The sequence below is a fragment of the Natator depressus genome, chromosome 9, assembly GCF_965152275.1.
Source record: "Natator depressus isolate rNatDep1 chromosome 9, rNatDep2.hap1, whole genome shotgun sequence".
Taxonomy (NCBI): Eukaryota; Metazoa; Chordata; order Testudines; family Cheloniidae; genus Natator; species Natator depressus.
Window position 1 is genome coordinate 99,862,546 of NC_134242.1, and position 20,781 is coordinate 99,883,326.

The 20,781-nt window shown below is 44.1% G+C and overlaps 1 protein-coding gene across 10 annotated transcripts in view; it reads right to left on the reverse strand.

Moving 5' to 3' along the window:
• HTR2C (5-hydroxytryptamine receptor 2C) overlaps window positions 1-20,781 on the reverse strand; it is a 443,634-nt gene that overhangs the window by 10,577 nt on the left and 412,276 nt on the right. For all 10 annotated transcript variants that reach the window (XM_074962795.1, XM_074962794.1, XM_074962796.1 and 7 more), the window contains one exon: window positions 7,208-7,408. In XM_074962795.1, coding sequence (XP_074818896.1) covers window positions 7,208-7,408 — 201 coding nt within the window. The remainder of the gene's footprint in view (window positions 1-7,207; window positions 7,409-20,781) is intronic.

Genomic DNA, 20,781 nt, shown 5'->3' on the forward strand with positions numbered 1-20,781 from the left:
ATAAGCACTAACTAAGTTTTTTTGCCATTTAATTTCCTCGAGTTTTGAACCGAAAGAAAACGTGTTGGTTGGAGCTAGTGGTCATTGTAGCAGTGGTAGCTAGCATGGAAGTGGAGCAGCCTACTGATCCTGGCCCTATACCTGTCTCCTCCAACCAGCCTTGTCCCTCCCAGTCTGGCCATCCTCCCAGCTGGCCCCACAGTACTGTTTTGTCCAGACTTCTCCCCACCTCATGTTGCCGGGGGAGGGAGGGCAGGGACGTGTCCTGGATGTGCCTATGTGGCAGTGTACCCAGGTTTCCAACTGGACCCAGCCTTGAAACCCAGCTATCCCCCCAGGCATGACGAGAGAACCCAAAGACTCTTCTTAGAGCCATCACACGTTTCTGAAAAGGAGCTGTATTCTGTGTGCTGCTTGGCCCCCTCCCATCTCTCCTTCCCCAAAGCACGCTCAGCGAGGGCCGAAGTGGGGATAATCCCAGCTGAATGAGATGGAGATGAACACAGCCTGAAACCGCAGTCTGCACCATTCAGTGTCAGTGCATGTTCCTGTCCTCCCTCCCCAGAGCTGGAGAGCCTGCGATATGCCACGAGCATGCCCATTCTGCACTGCTCACCCAGATCCTGTACACGTGGGTTGGGGGTGGGGTAGGGAGATTGACAAGCCCCCCGCCATGTCCCAGCTCAAGTAAGAGAGGTCAAGGAGTAGGGGATTTCAACCCCCATAGATGAGCTGGGGCCCCCCAGATCATGGCACATATGTGGGAGGGGAACATAGAGCTGACTGGTGCCTCTACCCCTATTTCCCCCAGCCCCCTCATCGCTCACCCTCATGTCTCCCTGCCCTGTGTCCCCCATTCCCCCAGCTGGCCCCCCCAAACCTCTCTCTTACCACCCATCCCCGCTTCTCCCTCTCCCTGCACTACCCCCAACCCCTCTCCAGACTTCCACCACCAAGCATCTCCACTCCAGCTAGCATTGGCATGTGTAATTTATTTTCTTTTTAAAAATCCCTTCAGTGCCTTCTGAATAGTCTGCTGTTCTCAGACTCCATTTCTCCAAACTAAAGTACCTCCTTGGACAGAGGTAGATTGGAGCAACACACCTCCCTTGTCGACGTTCAGATTTCTGCTCTGGGTGGGATATGAACTCACAGTGCCTCTGTGGGACTCAAATTCAATGACCAGAACAGTCTCTCAGAGCTGCACAACTGTGAATTTTAGCTGCTTTTCAACACGTGTGGTCTCTCTCTCTGCAGATGCACTGTGTAATCCAGGAGGTCCATGAGCCCCAGAAATTCTTGCTAGTGTGCCTACGGAGGAGTAAACTCTTCTTCAAATAACATTGCAATCTGATTTCCCCCAAAGGCTAGTGGGTGGCATGCGCTCTGCTGGGGTGACTCTCATTCTTTTGAAACCCTGGTTTGGTGATCTCAGCCCTGGTTTGATCTCTAGCTGTATGCAAAAATGCATTTCCAAAAGGTCAACTTTTCAGAAATCTGGGTTTTTCCTGGGAGGGGGGCAAGATATCAGGAACCCCCTGTTGAAACAGCCCCAAATTTGGACCACTGACCAAACCCTGCACCTCCAAGAGGCGCACAAACTTTCAAGACTATCTAAGTAACTGTGCAGACTTCAGAGCACTTAGAAGAGTCAAGCTTTAAACAGAAAGCCTGTCTTGACCCTAACTGTAGCAGAGCAATAACAGATAAGAGAGACAAAGGCTGGGAGAAAGGTAATATCTGTTTTTCACAGATAGGGAACTAAGGCACAGAAATAAACCACTTATGCAAGGTCACACAAAGGATCTGTAACCAATGCAGGAATTGAACCCTGATCTCCTGAGTCCCACTCCAGTATGACAACCGCAAGTCCAGCCCTACTCCCCAAGCAAAAGTGGAGAGTAACATAGTGTCAGAGACACCTGGCAGTGCTAATGCCTCCTCCATGATCTCTTAGGGCCCCAAAGAAGAGCTCCATCATTTCAGGCTGAGGAGCACATCAATCCCCTTTCACGTCACTGTCACCTCTTTTCTGTGCACCGCGTTTGTTATTTTCATGAATTACATCTTACTTTGGTTTTCTGCAGACACAAGGTTTCCTGTCTTGTTAGAATTCCTGGGTCACTGGGTGCCAATCAGCTGAAGACAAGTGGCTATCATTAAGGAGCGGGTCTATGACAGGATTTAATGAACAATCAAGACATGGTGAGGGTGACGTCTTTTTTTTAATTGGCCAGTGTATTAGAGCAGAGCTCCTTTTAGGATGACATTCTGAACCTGTATCTGCTTTTCAGTCCTTGACTCAAATATTCTGCTATCTTTGGGCCAGATCTTAAGCTGGGATATGTCTGCATAGCCTCACGTTAGACAATGGAGCTATGCCCAGCTACAGCAGCTGAGGAACAAGTCCTGTATGTGCAGAAGTCCCATGAAGGTCTCCATTAGCAGTCAGTATTACAGAATATTGGAGACAAGAAACTGTCTGAGGCCACATTTTCAGCTGGTGCAAATCGATGAAGCTCTAATGACTTTAATGGAGATGCACCGATTTGTGTCAATTATGTACTAATTGGGCCTACAAATTTACTCTAATTATGAGCTGAACTGTAAAAAGTATGTGAAAGTTCCTGAGATGTTACACTAACCGATAATAACAAATATTGATGGGAAAAGGCACAAAAGGGAGACAGACAGACTAAATTTGTCTTAACAAAAAAGGCCTCCAGGACCATGTTAAGATCAGGCTTGATGGACAAGAAAATGTGGGTCTGGAAATCAGTGAACCAAAATTGGGGTGTAGGAAAGTAGGCCTAAATGGTGAACAAAATAACAAGGGGATGGGCTATTCCACCTATCACCCCCTTGTGGGGCCCTTACAGAAAGAGACTTTGAGGGGAAAATAGGGAATAAGAGACGGAGGCTACTGGAGTGAGCGTCACCATCCTGGCTGCCACCGGCACTTCCTCCTGGGACCCTGGGCCTTCTTGTCAGCCTGATCCTGAGAAATGTCCTGACCAGACTGAGCCAGAGAGGGGGGCCCCTACCAGGTTAAGCTGAATCCCAAACACCACCTGGGATGAAATGGAGACTTAATAACAACAGTTCCAGCCAATCTCAACTACCTTCTTCTCATCTCCCAACAGGATAGCTATCACCATCAAAGAGCCTGTCGGACAAGGAGTGAGGGTTCCTTGCCAGAGCTCTCTTCAGTTAAAGGGTAAGGAAATGAGGGGTGGTGTGTAAAGGAAAGCCTCATTCAATGCTTTACATTTCAAAGGCTTTCACAGTATTTTCTTCTTTTCTGTATCTGTAATAAAAGGTTGAAAGGATTTGTAATGGTGTGTTTGCCGTGGTACTAAGCAGGCTGAGCTCTCTGCATGCCAAACCTCATTTAACACCGTTTAATGTTGGAAAGCGAATGGGTGATGTAAACACCTTGGGCCCATTTATTCCATCTAAATTAACACAACAGCTCTCACCCGGCATGGGAAGCTGAGCAAAGACTTTTGGCCACAGTGAGGGTCAAACAGATATTTCTTGTCCATAGCCATTCTCACGACAGACATAACAGTACTGCTTTCCCCCAGATCTGGGGTGTGTGCGAGCGCCCTGTACAAGCTTTCATTAATATGCAGTCACTTCACTTTGTCAGTAATACTAGGGTAATGCCTCCCACAGAAGGAGCATTTCTAGGCAGGATTGTGCAGGAGATTTTCTGCTTTTGACGAGGTGAAATGTACCTGTTTAGCCCTTGCTTTGATACTGACAGCTCTGGTGTTTGTTAATGACCCTCTTGTCTCCAAATCATGAGCCACATCCAGGAACAGCCTACCCTGATTAAAAGGGTTGGGTAAAGGCCCAGTAACACATTTAGACTTCCCATCTGTCATCCTGCTCGTTAGCCATATTTTTGCCAGATTTTTCCTTGTAACGTGTTCTCAGCTCTGTTTGCTAACTTAGGGCTCAAGTATGAAAACAGATTCATGTGTGTGCAGCATCCCAGAGGAGTAACTAGGACTCTGCAGGGCATGAAGCGTCCATATGAGCTGTTTCCATGATCCAGCCATCCCTACCATAAAGAATTCCTTCCCGAGAAAGTTATTAAAGACACTTCATGGCATAAATTCAAAGCAAATCCAAGTAACGCAAACTTACTCTAAAAGCATGAAACGTGAAAATATGAAGGGCAAATATATGAAGTTCAACTAGCCTGCCCTTTACTTTTATGTGTAACCTGGTCTTATGAGCTGGAAAACTTCTGAATAAAGAATACAATTGCCTTTAACCCTTGGGGCCCCATTCTGCCAGTGTTACCCAGATCGAGTAGGACCCTACTCCATGATTAATCCTACTGAGATCAATAGGGCTTTGATGTGCTACCTAGAGGCCTACAAGATGACTTCATTGGAACAACTTGCAGAGTAAAGTTCTACTCAGCATGAGTAAGGATGGAAGGCTCAGGCCCTCAAGAGGAGACCATTATAAAATACAGTGGAATGTCGCTTAAGGTGAGATAAACATGTACTTTTACCTGTTCCTTTAGATGTAATTTTTCATATTGCTATAAATAAATCTCAGTGATAAAAAAGATGCAACACCAAGACAGTTAAATGTGGGTATGAAATCTTTTTTAAAGGTGAATGTTTTATTGCATAGATGAACAGGATACCGATCTAAAGCCTAAAGCATAACATAGTGTGTGAATCACGGAGACGGATCTTGTTTTAACATAGTCCATGTCACACCACAGCCATATTTGACTACACACTCGACTGTGTTTTGTTTTTCTTTAGTTATTTGTTACGTTTTCAATCCACAGAAGCTTTGCTTGGCAAGGGATCATCTTGAAATGGTAAAAAACCATGATGTTCACAATTAATACTGCATCAACAAGACATGTGGAGGTCTGCGGCTCATTAAGACATAATGTCAGGATGCCAAAGAGAAGTTGCAGCTGCTACCTGCTATGCAGAATGTGTGCAGGAGGTGCCAATTACTTTGTTCTCATTCAGTGCAAGAGACCTCAGTTGTCCTTATGCCAGCCTGAAGTGGTGTCGCGCGAACAGGCAGGTTGAGAGATTGCCAGCAAGGCAAGCCGTTTAACCAAGCTTCTTCCGAAACTGGAATGAGGGATGGATAAAGAAGAACAGCACTGAGTCTTAACTGGAACAGAGCAAATGGGTGACTTGTAGTTTTGTTGCTATTATTAATATGCCGGGTTAGTGAAGCTAGAGAAACAGAAAAACTCATACCTAACAAAAGGCTGGATGATCTTCCACAGCAAGAAGGCCTGCTGTTTCACTACAGGATCAGGGAGCCGCAACTGGCCTCCTGTGGCTGCCAGCGTCCACTACATCTGAGTAGCTTTGACGTAATGGAGAACAGGGCCGCCGGGAGAATTCCCACAAACCCACACTGCTGGGGGTCGTGCTCACTCTCTCAAACAGCTCTGTTGGCGCCAATAAGTAAGGTAACAAACAAGAAAACTCAAACTGCATTTCTATTATCATTCAGTGTGATCAGGACAAAGGACAATAAGTGCAATGAGTGTGAAGTTGGATTTAAGGTCTAACACAAAATAACATTCCTGATGTGAAAGTCTGTAGTACACTGAGTTTTGGGATCCTAACATTGGCTCAAATCCTGAAGTTCTCTTTCAATTTTGTCTTAGTCCTTACTGAGGGGGAAAACTTCATTGACCTATACAAGGACATGATCAGGCCTCAAATTTTGAGAATTGAAAAACTCAATGTATTCTTGCAGCAGTGTGTAAATCCACTTGAGGATTCCAATAGGCAAGTTCTTTTTGAATAATATTCCCTTGTTTGTGCTTTTTCCCACCTCGCAGCAACAGGACAACATAATGTATTTAGAGCTTTTCTGCATCCTGCTCATGTTCTACATACAACTGCAAGTGAGACGCTTCTCTGTACTAAAATCAACTGGAAAGATGTGGCAGGACTCTGGCATACAGCCACTGAGTGAGAACAGGGAGCTGGCAGACACCAGAAAGAAATTCCATAAGTAACGAGGTAAAAGAAGATACTGAAAACAGTACACATCTCGAGGAAGTAATTTTTCCCTTCAAAAAGGAACTGCTTTGTGTCTCACCCTATCAAAGGCAAGAGGTTTGGGGAATTAGACTGTGAATGAAAACTGTCAGCATCCCACCAACTACAGAAGAAGGAAATGGGCCAGCTCTTCACCCTACATAAAGAGTGGTAATGTATATTTTCTTTCTGTATAATGTGGTAGTAATCTTTGAATGATAATCTTTGATTAAATAATTCCATTTGAGCCTGTTATTTGACAACCTTGAATCATTATTATAAATTATAAATTCGAACACGCAACATCATTATCTGTAGATCCATGGCCAGCACTTACAAAGTGGCCTCTACAGCACTGTATGTCTTCATCTTCATTCCAGTGAAGGACAGCTCATTGTAGAGGGGTACCTGATAAGTGAGACCTTGGAGGAGTTCAAGAACCAAGATACAGTATACATTTTTGAGGCAGCACACAGCTTAAAGACACAAGCACATTATGGGTGTAACGTGGGGTGGGCGGGGGGGAGGGGGAGGGGAGAAAGGACTTCCAGTCACATTTGGAATCTTGCCCCAATAGCTGTTTATATGAGCAAGACAATATAGCAGAGCAGAGAAAACCGTCCTACAATTCTTCTTGCCACAAATTCCTCTTTCCTACAAAACACTGAAACATTTTAATATTTCTTCCCAAAACTAACCCCCCTCCACTTGGAATCTGAACTCCTGCCATTGGGCACTCACCTTGCTATTATTTCCTCCTTATTGTATCAGGGGGTTTCTTTTACTGAAGGGGGTCCTCTCTTTGTAGTGGGCGGTTTTACTTTCAGATTCTTTAATGTCCTTTTCCTTCCTCATCTGCTTTCTTTGGGTTTTATAGCCCCTTTTGTTTATGTTATGTCTGTTTATGGTGTTCACTGGCATACTGGTACGTATATGGTGCAGTGATGCTTGACCATCAAAAGCAGTGCTGTTCTCAGATAGCATTGCTTAGTATGGTCACTAGCCAATCAGAACAAAAGATTTCTACTTCCCATTCATTACATTTACTCATGCAGCCCAGGTAAATGTGCAACCTCTTAAAAATCCTAATTGAAAAGAGGTGTAACTAAGTTAGTTACTCAATAAGACACAGTGGGAGTGTGAGCCACATTGCTTACCTATCGATATGGTCCAAACTGCAGCAATTTTCATAATAGCCTTGGTGCGGGAATTGAAGCGGCTGTGCTCAATTGGATTGCGTATTGCTACATACCGATCAAGAGAGATGGCACAGAGATGCATGATAGATGCAGTTGAAAAGAGCACATCTAGGGAAATCCATACAGGACACAACTGTTTAGGCAAAGGCCAAGCAGAATCTGAAACACAGAGAAGAGAAATGAAAGGAAAAGGAGAAGAAAATGATTTGGGAAGCTAGGTCATCATTTACAATCAAATTGGTTTGGTATTTTAAGCCAATGACATACTTTTAAGGGGCGCGTGAATGTGGATGACAGAGAAACCACCTCCAACATCTACATCTACTCAGGCCCTAGCTCAAGATGTCCAGCAAATTCTCAGCATTTCCCAGTTATATATTTTCTGTGACTTACGTTATTGTTCACTAAACACAACAGAATCCTGACCATGCTGAACTGTTGAGTTGGGAATGCCTTTGGGTCCCCAGCTTAATTCCACATTCCCCTGGTCTTTCATAAACCTAACGGCTCTTCACTCCGCTTGAGACCAGAGAGTGCCACTCCCAATTGGGACTCGTACCAATACATATTTCCTTCAAGCTTTCTCTTCAAAGGGTGTAAGGTAGCTTTTCCATAAGCTGACTGGTAACACTAGTGCTGAATTCAGCTTTAAACGTGCTTCCCAGCATGGGCTGTTGCAGTACCTGAATAATACTTACCTGCCTTACAGCGGGGCGTTTGCCGAGGGGTTTGAAGCTGTAAAGTGCTAAGTATTATGATTTACAAAAGTGAATACACTAGCAACCTGAACTGAGCAGATAGGTTCGTCTGACTGCTGTTGGCACATGGCTAATAGGGGTGTCTAAGCTATTAATCAGTTCACTAAGTAGTGAAGTACAGGCTGAGAATAAAGCTGCCCCAGAAGGATCCTTAGAGGGCATTGCTATTTAAATCAAGGCTGGGAGAAATTGATTTTTGTAGGATACTCTGCATGTGTTAATGCCCAGAATGGATTGTAACAGATCAATGACTCGTCCTGCCAACCTCTGTGCTTTCATCTCACCTATCAAAACAATTTAATCAATAGTGTCTACAGCTGCTGCAAACATGAGAGGTGACTAATAAGATTTGAATAATAAGGTATTCCTCCATCAACAACAAGTCGTTCATTATTCAGAACACTGATATTTCAGGCAATTTGCACACCGGCCTGTTCTATATCTCAGCCAGGGAGGATTAAATATATCAGCTATAGAATCAACTCTTCATTAAGAGTGATGCTACATCCTACCTACCCCACGGCCTCCCATTAATGGAAAACCAGGAAGGTTGGTCAGAACCTCACTGAAACCTTTTTTAAATGGGTAACGAAGCAGAACAGAGCCTGGAGTTTCCTCACACTTAATGGAATCTGAAATGAATTGAACCAAATTAAATGATTTAAAATTGGCAAAGTGAAGATCAGGAACAACTACCAAGAGAACGTGTCAGAGGGAAAAAAGATACATTAGCCCCATTGTACAAGTGGGAGAACTGAGGGACAGACTAGCTGAGTAGCTGGACAAAAGCCATGCAGTGAGGCTCCAATTCTGGGAGTTACTTAAGCACATGTCTAATTTTCAGCATGTATGCGTAGCCCCATTGAAGTAAGTGAAATTTCTCAGATGCTTAAGTACAATCCTGAATCAGAGCCTAAATTGGTGACTAAGCTGGGACAGAACTCAGGAAACCTGACTCCAGGCCAACCCTCCTCCTCCTCGCTGGATACTAGCCCCGTTAATATAACGTTCCATGTACTTGTGGTATCATTCACTGGGACCTAACCTAGGCCAAAGGCTCTGATTGATATAACCTCCCGTCTTTCTGGAGACCACCACTGTCCTCGCTCAGCTCATTGTATGCCTGTTTCCCATCCCCAGGGAGACCCACACCACTTTTGGTTCAGACACCACTCCAGGAAACAAAGAGTAGGGGGTGCTCCGAGAGCAGAAAGTGCACACATTTATCTTTCCCGTCTAGTGTTTGTAATTGGTCGTGTGTCCGCCTTTCCCTGGGGATCAGAGGCCTGTGTTCATTCTCACCCCCGGGGAAGATCCTGGCTGCCCGACAACATGTTGCCCCGCTGCAGGGCAGGCAGATAGGCCACCCTGAGTCCTGCTCAGTTGCATCCAGTCATCTGGCTTCTTTTCGAACAAGCAGGAAGCAGTGGGTAATGACTTCCGAGGAGCAAGCACTCAGGGTTTGGCTATACAGCGAGTAAACGCCCGCGGCTGGCCCGGGTCGGCTGACTCGAGCTGCCGAGCTGTGAAATTGCTGTGTAGATGTTTAGGCTCGGGCTGGGACCCCACAGGAGGGGAGGGTCCCAGAGCTCCAGCCCGAATGTCTACACATCAATTTTTAGCCCCGCAGCCCGAGCCCCAAGAGCCCAAGCCACGCTGCGGATCTTTTATTCCAGTGTAGCTGTATCCTAGAGACCTTTCTAAGAGGAGATGAGGGAAAAGCCCTTGCTGCTGAAAACCATTGGTTGAAGGTGTCTGTGTGATATAAAATCAAATGAAATGGAACACGATTAACTTATGACTAACCCAGTTCATAAGAGGCTTAAGCACCTTTGCCATAGATCAAATGGTAAGTCTCACGCTTGGGACATCGCTGCGACCAACCCGAATTGAGTTCAAAGCTTTAGCAGAGTGCAGTTCAGATTTGCTGGATCTTTAATGATCATATTCTGAATACCCATTAATGCCGGGAGGTGGCTTACACAGTGCTGGGAAGAGAGACTCTGATCCCCTTCATGTGGTACAGTAGATCAATGTAAGCCCCAAGCCCTTGCCAGCAGCTGCCGGCCCAGGCTAAAACATAGTCACAGTTAATGCCTTGCCAGTCTTTTTAGTAGGCGTTTCTAGGAGCTGCCTTTCTCATATGGGCGTAAGTAAGAGAGGAGTATAGGGACTGAAGAATTATTATTACACGTATTACATTGTGCCTAGGAGCCCCAGTCTCGGACCAGGACTGAAATGTGCGAGGCTCTGTACAAACAAAGAGACAGTCCCTGAGCCGAAGAGCTTTTGATGGAAGACAAGAGACGACGGATTGATACAGACAGGCCGATGGGGAAGTACCAGACATCATGAGACACTATTGATCAGCATGATAGGCTGTGGTGTCAGCACACCAGCAGCCTAACGAATGAACTCAGAATATACAATGAAATCAGGAACTATTTGAACATGACAGCATGCTGAGGGGGATGAAGTGGGACTGGTGAATAGGTATCAGATGAATGGATCTTTGCAGGAGTCTCTGCTCAGAAAGTAAGGGAATAATATTTGCATTCCAATTGGTTACCCTTCTCGCCCCGCCAGGCACGGTGCTGCACTGATCATCAGGAAATCGGTGGCACAGCCCAGACCGGGAAGCAGGCCTCCTTAGCGCCCCCCAGAGTGCCGTAACGAAACACTCTCCTTCCTGCCCATGCAATTAATGGCACGGACTTCCTGTGGGTGAACTCTGGTTGCTGAGGGTTATTATATACTGTCAAGAGAGCGACAGCCGCCAATTTTGCTGCATCGTTTCATGATAAAAAGCTTTTTGCGCCTCTTTTCTTTTTTCGACCCGTCAGCTCCCACAATTGGTGCCTGTTAGGGCCAGCTCTGCCCCTCAGGCAGAACGGGCAATTGTACAGGAGGACAATCAGGGACAGCAGTTGGTGGCAGGCAGGGCTGCGGGCTGGCATTGCTCGTAGTCCCGGGGCAGCAGAAACCCAGTCCTGGGGCAGACACCGCAGCACTTCGTTATGGGAAGCTGAGAGGAGGCTTTGCACAGAGCTGCTATCTGGATAAATCTGCAGGCTGGCCTCAAGGCCAAGTGATCACCCAAGTCTTCCCCCAAACTAATCCTTTCCACCTTTACGCGTCCAGGGCCCCAGGACGTGCTTACGCTGCAGTGGCAATGATATGTCAGCAGAGACACTTCATTTTCTCAGGGTGTTCCTTAAGTTATTGTGTGATATTAAAAATGTCATTTTTATATCGTCTGGGGCTCGGTGGCTGCTTCTAACATTTGACTAGGCCTTCAGACAACCGGTCACAAGGTATACCCACGCCACACAGGCAATTAGTTTTCAGTAAGAACAGTACCCAGAGTACAAAGCCCGTCATCTTGGTAAGAAAGAGCAATCGACTCCAGCTGTAATTTCATATGAAATGTAATCAGAGGTACAAGGTAGCTGTGCCATGTGACTGGACAAGAATACAGACTAAGGAGAATAGCAACTTCTTTATTTTAAATGTATAATCTTATATTTCCTTTTTCCCAGAAATAATTTACTCACAGAAGTTAACAACTCACTTGGTCTTTTTTTCATTTCCATTTGAATGGCAAGTCTCAAGAAATGGCCACGACACAGTTATTAGACGTGCAAATGGGTGAGTCAATCATAACTGGATCCCTTGCTCCAAACACCTCTACATGTCAGTGCATGGACAAGTGTGTTTCCAAAGTCAAACTTGCATCTTAATCTGAATTTTGCTCCTGAAGAACAGGCAGAACCAACCCCCTGGATTCCGAACACCCTGCACTTCGGGAGCACTGAACATTCAGAAGTTCTCTGGTTTGGGTTAATCGGTATCCTTAGGTCCACTGCAGCATCTCAGTCTCAGCTGTGGCGTATTGACAGCTCAGCCTCCCAGAGCAGTGTCTTCAGCATGAGTTCAACAATCAGAATGGAGAAAATCCAACTCCATTTACAGGCATCCTTGTGATGACAACTAATAAAGCAAAAATGGGCAGTGAAATTGGCAGAAGGCCTGTGTGTTAGAGATAACATTCTGCGCCAGGCGAAGTGTCAATCCAGCGTCTGGCACTCGAATTCTACAGCTGCCTCACTGGTGTGAGAGTGGGCACAGTGTCTGGGGCTGAATCATGAACTAGCTGCACCAGGTGCACAGAGGAGGTTTCTCCCTCCAGGTTCCCCAGTCACTTTAGTGAAAGTTAAATCAGCTTGACCTGCTGCACAAAGGGTCTGATTCAAAGTGATGGCAGTGGGAGTCTGCCTGCTGACTTCAGCGGGCTGTGCGTCAGGCCCAACATGACAGAACTTAAAACCAGGATTTCACTGGACTCTGTGCAACTCATGTGTGTGCCAGTGGACACCACCTTCCCCTTGCAGGAGGCTGTCATGTATCGAGCATGGGCCAGCAGAAAGGATGCCAGACTTGTCGTCTGGAGACTTGGCCTTCATTCCCAGCTCCATCTCTAGAGCTGAGTGAAAACCGGAATTTCTGTCATCTGGGCAATTCTGATATTTCATCATTTGTTTCTGCCCCAAATTGGAATACAAAGTCAAAGTACTGAAATTTTGTACAGAACAAAAGTTCCAGAAAATTCTGAATTTGGAAACATTTTGTTCCAGCTTGTTTTGACATTGAATTGCATCCGCCTGAGCTGACACAGTGTCTCGAGCCCGCCTCCTTCCCTGTGGGGTGGCTACATCTCCCCACGGTGGCCAGACTACATCTCCCACAGTGCACCATGTTCATGGTAATTCCACAATGCATCACTGTCGCTCAGCCAGAGTGAAGCCTGCAGTGCCTCATGGGAGATGTAGTCCAGCCAGGGAATTTAGCCCCTAGGGGAGAATGGGGTCTTGTAGCACCAGAACTACAACTCCCAGGGGGCACCACAGCTGCTCAGGTAGACACACATTAACATCGAGATCACCTTAAATTAAATGTTTCATTTCAATTTTTCTTACAGAGTATAAGCACCAGAAACCACACTTTCCGTCGAAATAACATTTTGATGGACAATCCCAGACCAGCTCTATCTCCCACGGACCTGCTGACCCAGGACAATTCTCCTAACCTTTTTGCACCTCAGTGTCTCCATCTGTACAAGTGGCCCATTGTGTTTAATCACCTTCATTAAGCACTTTGATATCAATGGTCGAAATGTAATATGTAAATTATGTGCACGGCGATCATCTTCATTGTGCTTCTCACCACTTCAGCTGCGGGAGGCAACTGAATTCATCCTAGGCATAGCAAATGGAGGGGTGCTAAATATTCGTAAGAACACAAGAATGGCTATAATTGGTCAGACCAATGGTCCATCTAACCCACTGTCTCGTCTTCCAACAGTGGCTGGTGTTAGATCCTTTAGAAGGAGTGAACAGAATAGAGCAACTTATGAGTGATCCATCCCCTGTCATCCAATCCCAGCTTTTAGCAGTCAGAGGTTTAGGGACACCCAGAGCATAGGGTTGCATGCCTGACCATCTTGGCTAATAGCCATTGATGGATCTATCCTCCATGAATTTATCTAGTTCTTTTTTGAACCCTGTTATACTTTTAGCCTTCACAACATCCCCTGGCAATGTGTTCCACAGGCTGAACTGTGCATTGTGTAAAGAAGTACTTTCTTATGTTAGTTTTAAACCTGCAGTGTATTAACTTCATTGGGTGACCCCTAGTTCTTGTGTTATGAGAAGGAGTAAATAACACTTCCTTATTCATTTTCTTCACACCCATCCTGATTTTCTAGACCTCCATCACACCCTCTCCTCCCTGGGTCGTCTCTTTTCCAAACTGAAGACTCCCAGGCTTTTAATCTCTACTCAGACGGAAGCTGTTCCACACCCCTCATCATTTTTGTTGCCCTTCTCTGTACTTTTTCCAATTCCAATATATCTTTTTTGAGATGGCGTGACCAGATCTGCACACAGTTTTCAAAGTGTGGTCATATCATGGATTTATAGGGGCAATAAGATATTTTATCTCTTTTTATCTATCCCTTTCCTAATGGTTCCTAACATTCTGTTTGCTTTTTTGACTGCTGCTGCACATTGAGTGGATGTTTTCAGAGAACTATCCATGACTCCAAGATCTCATTCTTGACGGGTAACAGCTAATTCAGACCCCATCACTTTGTATGTATAGTTGGGATTATGTTTTCCTATGTGCATTACTTTGCATTTATCAACATTAAATTTCATCTGCCACTTTGTTGCCCAGTCACCAAGTTTTGTGAGATCTTTTATAACTCTTTGCAGTCTGCTTCGGACTTGCCTATCTTGAGTACTCTTGTATCATTTGTAAACTTTGTAATCTCACTGTTTTCCCCCTTTTCCAGATAATTTATGAGTATGTTGTACAGCACGGGTCCTAGTACAGATCCTTGGGGGACCCCACCGTTTACTGCTCTCCACTGTGAAAACTACCATTTATTCCTATCCTTTGTTTCCTATCTTTTAACCAGTTACCGATGCACGAGAGGATCTTCCCTCCTATCCCATGACTGCTTACTTTGCTTAAGAGCCTTTGGTGAGAGACCTTGTCAAAGGCTTTCTGAAAGTCCATCACCCTTGTCCACATGTTTGTTGACCCACTCAGAGAATTCCAGTAGATTCGTGAAGTATTATTTCCCTTTACAAAAGCCAAGTTGACTCTTTCTCAACAAATTGTGTTAATCTGTGTGTCTGATAATTCTGTTCTTTACTATAGTTGTAACTAATTTGGCTGGTATTGAAGTTAGGTTTACCAGCCTGTAATTGCCAGGATCACCGCTGGAGCCTTTTAAAGAAATTGGTGCCACATTACCTATCTGCCAGTCATTTGGTATAGAGTCTGATTTAAATGCTAGGTTGCAAACCACAGTTAACAGTTCTGCAATTTCATAGTTGAGTTCCTTCAGCACTCTTCGGTGAATACCATCTGGTATTCATTCATAATAAAACACAGAATCTCTCCGACTTGTATGAGTTGCTGTTTCGAAAAAACTCATTATACCAGAGTCTTCAAATGGAAAGAAACATGGAGGGTGCAAAATTGAGGGAAATGGCCCAAACTCTAAATCAAAAACCTGTGAGTTTTCCATCTTTTTTCTCTAGACAAGGCAGAGAAGGCTTAGCATTCGGAAGGATAAATTGTATACCTAGCTCTACAAAAGGAGGTGTTCCCAAGACAACGGAGCATGGGCAAACACACTCTTTCAGCATGGGCACCTGAGAGGATTACTTGATCCAAACTTCCTCCATGCGTACTTGCTAACGTTCTCTCAGGTGAGGACTGGAGAAAAAGCTGCCTATTGTAAGACGGCTGTTAATCCTACTTCTTAGATCCACCAGCAAAGGGGACAGGCGGGCAGGGGCCGTGTGCAAAGTGACTTCTTCTCCTATCTGGCATGTCACTTTGTCTATAATATCATCCAATGCCTCGGACAATTTGAAAAGAAATGAAAATAGAGATTACAGACCGAATTCATCCCTCGTGTGAGCAGGGTCCGGCTTCCGTTGAGGTCTGACCATCATCTGAGTGTTACTTGCTTGGGTCAGGACTCCGTTTGGCTCGCTGTATTGAATTCTGAGGCGTGGCTATGGCAGCCACTGCGTTTGTTAGAGCAATTTGCCAAGTCCTGTATTTTTCTCCACGCACGCTCACTGTGACCCTGCAGTGGGACACTCGAGCCAAGTGCTGTATCAGACCCAGTGACAACGCGCGTGTTCACAAGACGGGAAAACAAAGAGTTATGTAAAATGAATCAATTTAGCTTCAGAAATTTTCTGTGGAAAACACGTAGTAAGGTCCAGTGGCCCCTTCGCTCCCAGTTTTAGGAAAGAGGAATTTGGGAAGGCTCAGGTGTACGAGTGGCTTGGTAACAAACACCGTGCTTAGATCAGAGCCAGAGAGGATAAAAAGCAGCTTTCAAAGCCTCGCATGAAATGAGTTTCTTTTTGGATTTGGGAAGGCTCAGGTGTACGAGTGGGTTTGTAACAAACACCGTGCTTAGATCAGAGCCAGGGAGGATAAAAAGCAGCTTTCAAAGTCTCGCATTAAATGAGTTTCTTTTTTTCCTTTTGGGCTCAGCCCCACAGGTAACACAGGCCAGGAGTGAGGTGCTGCAGAACACACAGACCCAGGGACGTTTACAGACCCATTTACTGTTGTTTATTGTCTTGGCAAGAAGTGCAAATTTTTCTACATTTCTCTGTGTAAATTGCTTCCTGCTGAGTATTCTTATTCATTCGCATTCTGCTCCAACGACAACCAGGGCCTGAAGTTCCTTCCCAAAGAACTGGGGGAAAGGAGCATGAATTCCAGCATGGTTTACTGTATGCCATATATACATGGTGGTCCCAGAAGATGCTAATGATGGAGTGTGGTGTGTTTTAAGCACTTCTTGATCATTCTCTGGAGTCTCGTTATCCAAGTCAAAGCAGAATATACACTACTCAAATAAAACTCCACATATCCTGCCATTTATCCCAGGAGTTGGCTGGAAGAATACAGAAGAGGTTTTTCCCGGTTCCATGGGAAATGAGGCTATATATCCTTTTCAGTTTGTGATTACCAGCCTCTCCGATTCATTTAGTTAATGAGAGGGCAATGCTACAAGACTCCATTATAGCTTTCACTTGGTTTACACAGGTGTTACTGGGGTAGCTTTTAGTCCAGTGTGTCTTCATCCATGTGCAATTCCCAGGGGACACAAGCTTACGAAATTCTTTCCTAAACTGCTGCTTTTAGACAGATTCTGCCATTTCTCATTTAAAATGTTCCAGGCTGAGAAGTCCTGTAGTGGGGAAAAAACCTGTGCTTTCTCCCTTGTTAAAAGCACAGAAGATGTTTTATGCAGCAGTAATATATTGCAATTGACGCATTTTCTATTAACCATACTTTCTGATATTCACTTTAAAGTTTCATAGCTGCCACAGATTATACAAAAATAGAAAGCAATTACATACAGTTTTAACATTACTGCTCTGCATTATTCTCTAGGGAACTTAAGGCTTTAATGACTCTTATTCCTCTCTCTTATCTGGAGAGCAAAGTATTTGTAAGCCTGAAACACCACATCACTAGATGTAAAACTATGTAATTCTCTTTCACTCATTTACTTCCTTCTAACTTACGTCCACAGACAACCAATTCAGAAATGTCCCTGTCATCTTGTGAGTCATATAAATGAGCATATGTAAAAGTCTTCATCATAGTTGAGAGGTGCTAAATATCTTGTTTAATCATTGCAATTTTCAATGATTACCCTCTTCTTTTACAGAACAGAGTGCACATGGGATCTTTTTACAGGGTGGACAAGTGTTCTGACTACAGGAGCAGCAGGACTCAAGGGCAGTGCTGCCAACTTTCATGATTTTATCATGAGTCTCATGGTTCTTTTCGTAAATACCAAGCTCCCAGAGTCATGTTATTAAACCAGAATCTCAGCTTTCATTTAAAAACCCCACAAGCTACACGCCCTCATGTTTCTGGAGAAAAACTTTAAAATGTGATGCCCTAAGGAGCAAAAAAAAACAAGAAGATGAATAAAAATAACCCAAAATGTATTATTTTTTAAAATCTCATGATGTTTTAGGGTCTGTTTTATGATTTTTGAATGCCTGAGGTTGGCAATATGGCAAGGGCAATTCCACAAGTAAACAATGCTCCCCACATCCCTGAAGATGATAAAATTGACAGTCCTGATGTAGAATATATTCTGTTCTGTATTTGGAAAGAAGCTGCATGATGTTTTTATGTATTATTGATGAAGTAGAACATAGTTCATTATCACTATAACTAGGGAGGATGCTACATGGTCCTAAATTGTTCCTAAGGTAGGAATAAACGGTCAGTTTCCAGAATGGAGAGCGGTAAATAGTGGTGTCCCCAGGGGTTTGTACTGGGACCAATCCTATTCAACATAGTCAAAATGATCTGGAAAAAGGGGTAAACAGTGCCGTGGCAAAATCTGCAGATGATGCAAAACTACTCAAGATAGTTAAGACCAAAGCAGACTGCGAAGAGTTACAAAGGGATCTCACAAAACTGGGTAACTGGGCAACAAAATGGCAGATGAAATTCAATGTTGATAAATCGAAAGTAATGCACACTAGAAAATATAATCTCAACAATACATATAAAATGATGGGGTCTAAATTAGCTGTTACCACTCAAGAAAGAGCTCTTGGAGTCGTTGTGGATAGTTCTCTGAAAACATCCACTCAATGTGCAGCGGCAGTCAAAAAAGCGAACAGAATGCTGGGAATCATTAAGAAAGGGATAGATAATAAAACAGCAAATATCATTTTGCCTCTATTTAAATCCATGGTACGCCCACATCTTGAGTACTGCATGCAGATGTGATCACCCCATCTCAAAAAAGATGTATTGGAATTGGAAAAGATTCAGAAAAGGGCAACAAAAATGATTAGGGGTCTGGAACGGCTTCCATATGAGGAGAGATTAATAAGACTGGGACATTTCAGCTTTGAAAAGAGACAAGTAAGCGGGGATATGATAGAGGTCTAAAAATCATAACTGGTGTAGAGAAGGTAAATAAGGAAGTGTCATTTACTCCTCATAACACAAAAACTAAGGGTAACCAAATGAAATTAATAGGCAGCAGGTTTAAAACAAACAAACAAAAGGAAGTATTTCTTTACACAATGCAGTCAACCTCTGGAACTCCTTTCCAGAGGATATTGTGAAGGCCAAGACTATAACAGGGTTCCAAAAAGAACTAGATAAATTCATGGAGGATAGGTCCATCAATGGCTATTAGCCAGGATGGGCAGGGATGGTGTCCCTAGCCTCTGTTTGCCAAAAGCTGGGAATGGGCGACAGGGGATGGATCACTTGATTACCTGTTCTGTTTATTTTCTCTGAAGCACCTGGCATTGACCACCGTCGGAAGACAGGATACTGGGCTGGATGAACCTTTGGTCTGACCCAGTATGGCCGTTCTTATAACTTGCACCGAGGAGTATTAAAAGAATTGGCTAAGGAAATAATTAATGTTATTTTTCTTTAATGAAGCTTGAAACAATTAAGTTCCAGGGGATTGGAGAAAGGCTTCCTTCATGTCAATATTTAAAAAGCATAAATGGGATGGCTATTGGCTGGTTAGACTGGCATCCTATCCATCCAGGCAAAATCCTGGAAAGGTTAATATGGGAAACAATCAGTAAAGAATTAAAGGACCACAATTAATATCAGTCAATATGGTTTTATGGAAAAAAAGGTATTGGCAGACAAACCGGATAGATCACAAGTTTGGTTGATAAAGATAATGGTGTTGACATAATATACTTAGACTTCTGTAAGGTATTTAGTCCCGGATGAGCACTGTACAAATCAATGTGCCCCATATTAAATGGATTAAAAACTGGTTAACTAACCACAAAAAGTAATTGCAGTTATACAATAGCAATAGAGACCAATCTGGATCCCTTGATGGGCTCCTTTGATCAATACACAGTTTAACCTGGCCAAATGCAAGATCTGACATCTAGGAATACTGAATGTAGGTCACACGTATAGGATTGGGGACTGTATCCTAGAAAAGTGGTGATCTGAAAAGGACTTAGAGATCACACTAGATAACCAGTGGAGCAAGAGCTCCCAAGGCGATGCTGTTGCTAGGAGGGAAAATGTGATCACCAGATGCCAAAGCTGGGAAATACTGAGTATGAGTAAAGAGGTGGTATTAAGTCAGACCATGACTGGATACTGCAACCAACTCTGGGCCTATGGTCCACACTTCAACAGGGATGTTCAGAGATCTGGCATGCCAGGTGGCCAGGGCAGAGGATGGAGCTAATGGGGTCCCCTGGGTATAAATTCAGGGGTTGGGGCCTGTAACAAGGTTGGTGTGTTTAAGCAGTTGTACTGAGTAAGCAGGAGCAGTTGTGTGTGACTCTGGCCAGGAAGCAGAGGGATGTTCATTTCCTGGGCCCAGGGTGGAGTGGATTTCTGCAGAAGCCTGTTTTTTGTATGTTCTTAATGCTGTTCAGAGAAACAGGACTTTGTGTATATTTCTATAAATAAACGGATTGCATCAAGGATCACACTGAGTCCATGTCACTGATTTCTCATCCGAAGGGAACCATCCCATAAGGCCTTGAACTTCGGCTTTCTGCTTAGTGGTACATACTGTGCACTCTGACAGATACTGAGTACAGACAACGAGGAGTCCTTGGGGCACCTTAGAGACTAACACATTTATTTGGGCATAAGCTTTCATGGGCTAGAACCCACTTCATCGGATGCATGGAGTGAAAATACAGGAGCAGATATAAATACATGAAAAGAGGGGGTTGCTTTACCAAGTGTGAGGTCAGTCTAACAAGATAAATCAATTAACAGCAGGATACCAAGGGAAGAAAAATAACTTTTGAGGTGGTAAGAGAGTGGCCCATTACAGACAGTTGACAAGAAGTTGTGAGTAACAGTAGGGAGAAATTAGTATTGGGGAAGTTAAATTTAGGTTTTGTAATGACCCAACTGCTCCCAGTCTGACCGTTTACTATCCCCTGGAAATTCAGTGACGGGGATTTTCTGACTCAGACTAACAAACTGCAGCAGAGTTGGCTGTTACAGTACAAGCCTCTCATCTCACAAGCTGCAACTGCTAATTGATGAATGACTGGATTTTATACCAGATTCAGCAATTACGCCCATTACAATATTATCTATAACAGAATTTATAATTCCTATGTTAGATTCTGCTTTCTAATCACCAGGGCAAGGACGTGTGGCCTTGAAAGGATTTCTGAG